Here is a 10,378-nt window from a genome sequence, read left to right as displayed (position 1 = left end):
TTAAGTAATTATTAAATTTTTATTTTATTATACATAAAAAATATTTTTTCAAAATAATATTTGACATTATATTATAAAAAAATTTTATGGATAACGAAATGAAAATTATAAGTAACAACTAATAAAAAAATCATAAAAAATATAAATTATAATATAATAAGTATTATATTTAATGTTATTTGAATTACAAATAATGATATTCGTAAACGTTAGTAAAAAGTTATAGCTAATAGATATATCGGCCATTGATAACGTACTATTTTTTAAGGAGGTAATAGAGGAAATCAAGTAATAAATAAACACATAACTAACTACTTAGTGTTTATATATTTATAATAATATTACAACTATTAATTATTTTTAACTTTTATAAAATAATGATTAATGATAATGGAACTTTAACATATTGATTTCATCATATATATTTATAACAAAACAAAAATTGTATCTATATAATGTTTATAATTTGTTAACTAAAAGAAAAAATTGTACAATATAATTATTATAGTGCAATGTGCACGATAATGTTTAACGAATTTTATAATATTATATTATTTTTTTACTATCCAAAGTAAATCATAATATAACAAACAACAACAAATAAATAAAATAAATAATAACTGCACAATCATTAGCTGTATAAATATTAGTCTCTTGTAATACAGATATAAAAATATAATTAATATTTTAACAGTTATAATATTTTTCTAGCGTATATATGCATTAATAAATACATCATGATTTACTAATCTATACATGTTAGTAACATTAATTGTTATAACAATTAAGAAATACATATCCATCACAGATATAATATTATATGTTTCTATGAAAAATAATTAAACATAAAATAAAATAGTAAGTATACAATTTTGATGTAAAAACGTTAACAATGTCGAGTGATGGGAATTGATTATATTGTTTTCAAAATAGTTTGATTACCCTGTATTGTATATAATTAATCATCAAAAACGATTTTTTTTTTAATATTTAAAACTAGGTATGCATATAATACTGAGAAAATATATGCAATAATAATAATAGTAACAACAATAATAATACGGCTGTTTATGTCTATATAGTACCTCTATGCTATTATATAATCGTACTTACTATAAAATACTGTATGATGTTCATTCGGTGTTACGAAGAAGACGTGTCACGCGATACCAATAAATTACGGTGCATATTTTTAATGCCGAGCAGTGAACACATTTTAATCATAGTTCTCCAAAAACCTTCTCTTAGATTAAGAAATGGAATTCTATTCGTACGTCAAAAAATAATTACATAAAAATGAAATTTAATTCTAACGTTTTGCGAGGATTATCTAAAAGAGTATGCTTTACGTGTGTTTGAAATAGAAAAAAAAATTGTATTTTAATTTGAAATATCAACCGCAGTGTTTATTTTATCGTGATCCGTTTCCGTCATAAATCTGAAAATTGCTACTCGGATTAACGATGTGATCAATATCACGCAGGTATTTCGCACGTGGACAAAATATTAAAAACTAAAACTAAAAAAATAAAAATCGTGTGTATAGTCTTAATTGGGTAGGGGCGCGTCGATTGCATAATAATTATTAGTACAACTGAATCAGCTGTTGCAGTGCGTATGCAGCGGTGACAGGATCGCGTGTACTCGGTCGACGGTTTGCAGGTCGCGCGAAGCGATAACACCGTCCGCGTTGCAGTGAGCCCGTCCGCCGCCGGTGGTCTTGGGCCGATACGTGAGAGGCTCGGCGGACGTGCGACAGTGACACGCCGTGCCACCCTGGGACGCCAACATCGCGTGCGCGGCGCACGTGTCCCACGCGTACGTCGAGTCTTTGGTCAGCGCGTAGCACTTGACGACACCTATCGCCACGCACAGCATCTTATAACCGGCCCCGGACGCCGTGGCCACGATGTAACCGGACCGCTGCAACGCCTCCTTGGCTTCGTCTGTCTCGCTGCTGCTAGTCACCACCAATTCCTGTCGGACGTATAATACACGTATAATACACAAATTATTATCATTATTATTATTATTATTTCGTATTATATTTTGTATTCATAAATACGTCGAAATCCCCCTCTAAAACAACGAGGTCAAGATAATATTCGATAATATAATGATAAACAGCGTTTAAAATGCATTTAAGTTTACACAATACATCTGGTCCAAAGATTAAAATTGGTGTCTGATTTTAAGTTGTTTGCTATACAATGTGACTGATGAGTGTGTGGTTTTTTGGTTTCAAATGGTGTAGACCAATTGACTGATAGAATAATATACAAATTAACAAACGTATACACAAGTTTGAGTAAAAAATTGAGGTCATGGTTTGCGCACGACGAGCACAAGCCGGACAATTGAGAAATTGTCAAAATGGTTTACGAGAGGGAGTGGGATAGAATGTAAACGAGGTATGTGAGTAGGTAAAGCGATAAGGGACATCGAAAGTAACGATGGTGTCAAAAAGTCGATTTACTGGTTAGGAGGTTGGATTGAAATCCAAGACTTGTTGCGTGTCTACGATCAGCAAACTATTTGATAGATCGAGGAAAACTTTCAGCAGTGGTGCAGTTATATCAAAGACAAGGAATAATATCTAGTCCCTAATATTATTATACAGTACAACACCATTTTTTAAACAGTCGCGAGATATGGTGTTATCATATTAGTACAACGAACGACCGTCCTGTATAATAAATACGTAATTTGTATTTTTATAGTATAATCGTATAACATTTTACTTTAGTTTTAAATTTCAGTATAACGTTTTTGTAACGAAAAAGTATCGAATATAGTATACAGAGTATGGTTATAATAATATATTGTATTATGTGTAGAAACAAATAAATAAAATGGTTGAATTTGACTTTCTACTGAAAACGTTGTTTTCAAAATATAAATGGATAATTAAAGTTTTTTAGAGTTCTATGATGAGGTATATTATAAAATATTTTAAATTAATTAATATTTACAAAATATTTAATATATTGGTACTTATTATTTTACTACTTAAAAACAATATAAAATTATTTAAAATCATAAAGTTTATGCTATTTTAATGTAAGCTTTTTAAACATGGCTTAATTAGTGATATTTTCTCATAAATTTAGAGTAATTACAAAACTATTGAATATTATTCGAAATATTGCACATTTTAAATATTTAAATAAATTAATATCTAATATTAGAATTTTTCTTGAGTACACTGTTCTCTCCTTATAGTTTTATTATTATATTGTTGTATAATTAAGGTGTAGAAGAAAAATGATTTAAATCTGCCTAACTCCATTCGTGGCAAATATATACAGACGAATTATTCATAATTAGAGAGGATTTTTTTTATTTTTTTTTTTTTTAGGTTGTCTAATTATTCTATTCTTGTATAGAAAAATGTTTTGTGATATCTATTTTCAAAATATTAAAATTTTATTTTGCACATAATTGCATGTTTTAACTTTTTTAAATTATAAGTCCATTATTTGTGTTTTTTCTTTGTTTTTGAGCGCATATTTGATGATTATTTGATGTAAAATGCTAAAAAATACCGTAATTTTATATTTTATTAACCAAATCTGAAAAAAGATTGATTATTTGTTTTTTACGAATTATTACTTATTTATTCTTGAGGATCTAATATGGTTATACGGAGTACAGGTACCTACTTAAATATGTAAGTATTAGCACTAAATAGACGAAGTACTTACAACGGAACATTTAAAACAAATAATAATTATTCAATGCAACTTTTTTTAAATTTTATATAAGAAAATTCAAAAATGTAATAGATAACAGTTAATATAACGAGCACATAAAAATATTACCAACTCAATTTAGTTATATTCTATTAATAATTAAATTTGTCTCTATTGTTGTTCATGCATATTTAGTTGTTTTTTAGTGCATAAGTGCATACATATTTATAGATTTTTCAGTGCATAAACATCCTAACCCTATTCATAACTAATAATTATATCTGAGTATCTGATACCATCTGTATTCTGCACGTGAATTGGTGAATTTAGTCTTTTTAAAATAGTATAGTATTCACTACTCACCATTATATTGTATTATGTATAATAATATAGACTATTACTTATATATATATAGAAGACTATATAACTATGTTTAACAGTCATTTATCCCACTTTAAGTTAACGATCGATATGCTCATTAATCATAACTAATTTATGTTTTTTCTTCACCTGATTGCAGCTAATGAATTCTGGCAATGAGTTTAAACTTTTCTGTCCGTCGGAATATGCCCAGTAACATCTTCCACTCCATCTACGAATACACAGACGTTATGAAACGTGTTCTTAAAATACATTTTGTTGTCGCTTAACGATTCGTTATTAAGTTTACATAGATAATTTTATATTTTTATAAATATACATTTTTACCAAATGCATATGCCTCATCTATACGAATACACATATTATGATAATATAATACAATATTAAAATAGTTTTTTTTAAATTTGTAATAATATACTACAACAGTGTAAGCTTTGTAGATGAGTATAATAATATGATATATATTAAAAAAAATAATCAAAACGATTGTATTGTATATATGTTACAAATAGTATACCTACCTAAAGTAAGTAGGTTGTCAAAATAGTATTTTACGATGTTTAAATAAATAATATTGCAGTGATGTCATAACGTTAAAACAAACTGTTCGTTATTTAACACAAAACGTGCGTTCTAGTTTTAAACAATTAGCTAAAAAATACGTGATGTTCAGTTTAAATAACTAACGCTTCCGTATAAAACAAACCATCAACTTGGTATATAATGTGTATTATTAAATATAATAGTTAGTTTTGTTACTTTAGAAAAAAATTATTAAATATTAAATAATTGATTACTACTTTTATTGATATCTACTTAGATAACTATTCTATTTACAATTTACAACTGTAAATCGGTTATTAAAAACCTTACCCTTTGATAGTGTCAAATTTGAAAAATGGTTGATTAATTACGCCGGCGATAGGTTTTCCGCTGTGCTTGTCGAATAAACCAATATTAATTGTAACGCAATGTAGTCCGCTCGAGTGAAATCCGTATTCATTTATATTATCGACATTTCCGTTTATATATTCGTTTGTTGAATCTATAAAGTAGTAGGTAGTAGGTATAATAAATATTTTATATTATTGTATTATAATAATTTTATACTATAGACTATTTGCATAGTAAAATTAGTAAAATTAATAAAAAAACTAACGAATTATTAAAGTATAAAATAAATATGAATTGTAACGTGATGATTTTACGGCTAGGATTTCGATGCACTTCGCTTGTATAGTCACAAATTTGTTTCATCTACTTTAAAATGAAAATAAGAAAGTTTATTTTGCTTTTTCTTGTATGTTTTGAAAATTTTTGGTTTTTAGGGCATTTTCTTAATTTTTTAGGGCATTTTAGAAATAAAATATGAATTTTAAATTTTATTTCAAGACTTCTGCACACCAATATAATTTTTATATATAAATATAACAGATTATAAAGTAGATACTCGTAATTCGTATTATATTATCGGACATGATTTGAAGTGATATAACTTAGATAACGAGCCAAGACGACATCTACGGTAAAACTAACGTGGTTTATTTAAAACCACTGCCTATATTTCCTGTTTAATAATCTTAAATTGGCAAAATTGACGTTCGATGATATCGTTCAGTACGAGTTTTGCTGTCGTAACTATTACGTGAATTTATTTTCTATTATTTTATTATTCTAATTAATTTTCTTTGATATTAATTTTCTTTTATTTTTAATAATAAAAATGTCAAAAGTAAAATGTTCGACGGCTAGTCGTCTGCGTGCATTTGTACAAGAATACACTTGTAATGTATTTTTTTTTTTAATAAATTTAAAGTAATTTCTATAATGCATTTTTTAAGGCATTAAAATCCCAGTCCTAGTAATGACTATTAATAATATCGTTAAACTGTAAATTTTCAATATTGGATATTGTTAAAAAAGTAATTGTTATCCATCATTCATCAGCGGTTATTAAAAGTCATTACATTTTTTTTTTTTAGTAGATAATAATTCGACAAGGTACATTGACATAATTTTGTTCGTTCTATAATAATATTATATTATTATAACATACGTATATACGTAATATACGGTGATTACCAATAGGATCGATCCATATTCCGATTTTGTCCATATCTAAATTTTCCTCTTCGGGTGGATAACAGTCAACGTTGAGATCATTCAATTCAAACTCTTTGTGAGCAGCTTCAGCTAAGCTCTTTGCCGAGTCTAAATCATCGCCTAGAGCTTTGGACAAACACTGCAATGTTTCTTCTACCGTCTCTCCGACTAGTATGGTCACGTCTTGACCTTTATTATTCTGTATTGTATCGTTTTCTTCACCATACACGTTTCCATCAAGTTTAGGAAACTATAAATAGTAATTAAAATGTATAAGATTCCTATACAAATATGTTCACAAGGTTTTATGGTTCATGGGAAATACGGTATGTGAATTCTCCTTGTTTAAGATTGGATCAAAACTTCAAAACCAAATTAAACAATGGTCATGCAACACTAAACACTAATAAACACAATTTAAATGTTCGACTTTTCTAACTTTTTTTTGTCGATATTTTTTCATCTCTTAATGAAAAGTTTGAAAATGTAATGACAAAGTTCTTCATAAGTTGCTATAAACAGAAAACGAGCGTGAGAAGTTAAAATTTCGAAACAATTTGTAAAATCTCAAAAATATTAAATTATTTCGTAGTTCAAAATCTTAAACGCTTAATTTGTATATAGTTATGGTGATTTTGAAATTGAATAGAAGATTCGCCATAATTCATAAATAGTTCATACTGAATCCAAAAAATCTAAGAAACACATAACTACATTTTTTTTTTTTTTTGTAATAGCTATTTGAACTTAAAATTTAATAAAATTAGATGTTTAAATGATAAATATTAATTTTAGTTATTTTGTTATAGTAATATTATAATTGAATAATATTATTTATGGAAATTTAAAATTGAACGTATATTTGAAATTCAAAGATTTTAATTTTTGTAAATTAACTTATAGATAATATTTATTTATATTACGAACCTATTCACACTGTTTTATGATAAAATGGTATTGACTCAAAAGTTAATAACAATAATACACTACGGTATACTATTTTAATGATTAGTTATTAATAATATTTGTAAATACAATGGTTTCAGCCAAAATTAATTTAACCTACCCCCTTCCGTAATACTAATAGTAAAATAAATTACTTTAATAGAAATGAATAAATGCGAATTCTATTTCAAAAAATAAATTGTAATTTGAAAATAATGTTTCTATTATTTATTGTTACCTAGGTTTAAATATTATTAAATATGTTTAAATTAAAACATATTAATAGGAAGATTGCCAAAGTGGAGCGCCAAAGCAAACAATTATTATCGATCTAATGACCTACAATAATATATATATTGAGTTTGTACATATGAATACTTTTACTTCTTTTATAATATTCGTATTGCATGCACTTATATCGGCGCATCTCAAGGTAAGCTTTACTAGCTACTTGTTAATCTTATATCCCTAGCCAATAACCATTCAGTTATAGTCGTAATGCAGTATGTACTTATGCAGTTATGAATTATAATACAGTTATATACGACGTATTATAATAGATATTAGATGCGCTAATGCACTTTAGTCTAATAATATAAAGGAAAATAAAGGAATATATTATATTATAAAAATGTAATTATTATTAAAAATCTATGGTTTTTATACGCATACGAGGGAAGCAAGGACTACCACTAGGACCTCCTTCCACGTGCTGAATATTTAATATAACGTTTGAGATAAATATTAAATAGGAATCGGAAATAAATTGATGTTCCTAAATTATTTTATTTACTTTATTTGTTATCTTTTAAATGTATATATTATGGTATTATATAGGTATATTCTATCAAATCATACAACAATACAATTTTTGTTTAGAAGTGATGGGAAGTTATTAAAAAAAATGTATTAACAGAATTGACTGCATTGTAATGTTTTTTTAAACATTATTTTTTTTTTCATTTAAAAATCACAACCATGTTATAAGTACTATTCTTATTCATTTTTCGTAATTTTTCGTGTTTGTTTACCAGCTATGAATGATGTGAAAACCCCATCTTTTTAATAAAATACAATTTTCGAATTACGGCAGTAACGGTAGACGTGAATAACATTTTTGAGCGCATTCTCACGTACGTATAATATAGGTAGTAAAGTTCCGATCCCCCCGAATTCAAATAGCACGTGCCCCGCACGTGTAATAGGCAACACTGGGCAACACGACTATCGGTCGACATTTGCGCATCGAACACACACGCACACGCGACATTCGATCGCAACAACAAAAAATACCATCACGCGTTATAACACGCGCCTGTCGCGGGCGCACCGTACAGCACGCTAGACGCGCTAATAAACGTGACCCATATAATACGCGTGTACTTGCGTTGTGTATACCTGTCGGCTGATGCGTTTGGCAACGATGCGCTGCACCAGCACGTCGGCCAGCGTCTTGAAGTCGTGCGCGAACCGGCTACTGTTGGCGTCTTCGCCGCATTTCTCCTGGACCAGCATGGACAGCAGCCGCGGACTGGACCGGCACAGCCGGGCGACGTTGGCGGCCGCTTCGGAAGCGAGAAGCGCGCAACCGGTCAAGCCGCCGCTGCACCGTCGCTCGGGGCGAGCTTCGGTTCCGTCACCGTCGCGGGAGAACATGGTGCAGTCACGGTGCGCGCCGCGCGAAACTCGAACGTGATGTGCGGCGTGAGCGCCGCCGCGACAACATCGGCCGGCGGCGAGAAAATCAATCACTGCGTTGCGAGGTAGTCGGCGGCGGCGGCGGCGGAGGGCGCGTGCGCGGCCGCTTGTAAAATAATAATATTATGATACGATGCGGCGAAAAGCCGTGTAGGAATCATCATATGGGTGTTTTTGTTAAGCGCCAATTTCAGCGTAAATTAAAAATCGGTACGTAAAACTAAAAGCGTTAAATCTATAAAAGGATACGCGAATAGGTATCATGTCTATAATATCATTTCGTGCTGAATTCTGTGCGGATTTGTTTGTTGACTTCGCTCCATTCTGCGATACCATATCACATATTAATTAATGTATGTATGATAAAATAAAAGTTATCGGGAAAACTTCCGGTTTTGAGTTACTCCCATGCCCTATAATAGTATTGAAAGGCATTTGAAATATTTTTTTTTTTATGAAATACTATTTTTATTAAATTATTTAAAAAACCTATTAAATAAATTATTTTAAAAGTGTTTATAACAAGTGTGTCTAAGACACGATATATGTTTATACTAGGTACGGTTTTTGTGTTGTTTTTTTGTTTTTTTTTTTTAATTCAATTATAACATTATAATAAGCGTCTTTTGATCATTTAACCACACGCGAGTAAAAATTCATCTGTTAAGATAAAATATGTTAAAATTTAAAGCGGTATAATTAAATTGAGTCCCATGAGTATTTTTATGTTGTCGGAATTGAGTCCAACAAATTTGGTTGTCCGGTTTGACAATTTGAGTCCTCTCAGTCAATTGACGTTGTTCAAAAGATACCACATGGAGATTGGCTGAGTTATAATACAAAAAATGTTTATGCTATACTATTTAAAAATGTTCAAAAATACTTAATATATTTTTATTTTTAATCATTTTTAGAACTAACTATGAATGTAAAAATGTTAATAGTTGTTGGTAAAAATTTAAATGGAATAGATTTTATTTAGACAAATCTGAAAATTTATTAATTTTGTGCAATGTTTAATCTGCTTCCATGTTGTTATTTTTTCAATGGTTTTTAGATTCTGATCGCCCCGATGTAAAATCAGTTGCCCCGATTGATTTTACAATAATAATTGGTTTTTTAACAGCTTTTGAAGCTATAAAAAATAAAAATGCTTGAATTTCTAATTTTTGGGATGGTTTCTGGTGAATTGGATCTAGTAAGTACTTTAGGCAGTCAAAAATTAAAATCAGTACTTTTTTTAAACACGGCAATCTAAATAAATGCTTAAGACGTCTTTTTTTTTTTACAGAATAGACTAAGTATTTTTCAAACAAACCTATAACTTCTTATTTTTATAAAATTAAAACTTTCACTAATTAATTATAAAAATTGTTTTTTGTTTTTCATTCGACAAATGCTCCATGATTACGCACATGCAATATATATTATATTGTGTGTTTACAACGTATATGTGAATACAACCGTGGACCATGGTAGTATGAACGAATACTATTAGTACTTACTGTGAACATCACTGAACCGTTGACGAATATACCTAAACGTTGCGTATTGGACGT

At 29.0% G+C, this 10,378-nt stretch overlaps 1 protein-coding gene across 1 annotated transcript; it reads right to left on the bottom strand.

The window, feature by feature from the left end:
• Positions 1–863: 863 nt before the first annotated feature.
• Positions 864–8,784, bottom strand: LOC113560581 (inositol polyphosphate 1-phosphatase). Its single transcript, XM_026966547.1, has 5 exons — positions 8,520–8,784; positions 6,156–6,426; positions 4,947–5,118; positions 4,203–4,284; positions 864–1,977 (listed from the first exon to the last, which is right to left on the bottom strand). Exons 1-5 carry the CDS (start codon positions 8,775–8,777, stop codon positions 1,600–1,602), a joined length of 1,161 nt encoding a protein of 386 aa, XP_026822348.1. The 5' UTR covers positions 8,778–8,784; the 3' UTR covers positions 864–1,599.
• Positions 8,785–10,378: the final 1,594 nt, after the last annotated feature.

This window comes from Rhopalosiphum maidis, chromosome 1, assembly GCF_003676215.2.
Source record: "Rhopalosiphum maidis isolate BTI-1 chromosome 1, ASM367621v3, whole genome shotgun sequence".
NCBI classification, from domain to species: domain Eukaryota; kingdom Metazoa; phylum Arthropoda; class Insecta; order Hemiptera; family Aphididae; genus Rhopalosiphum; species Rhopalosiphum maidis.
This window is presented reverse-complemented; position numbering and strand designations above follow the sequence as displayed.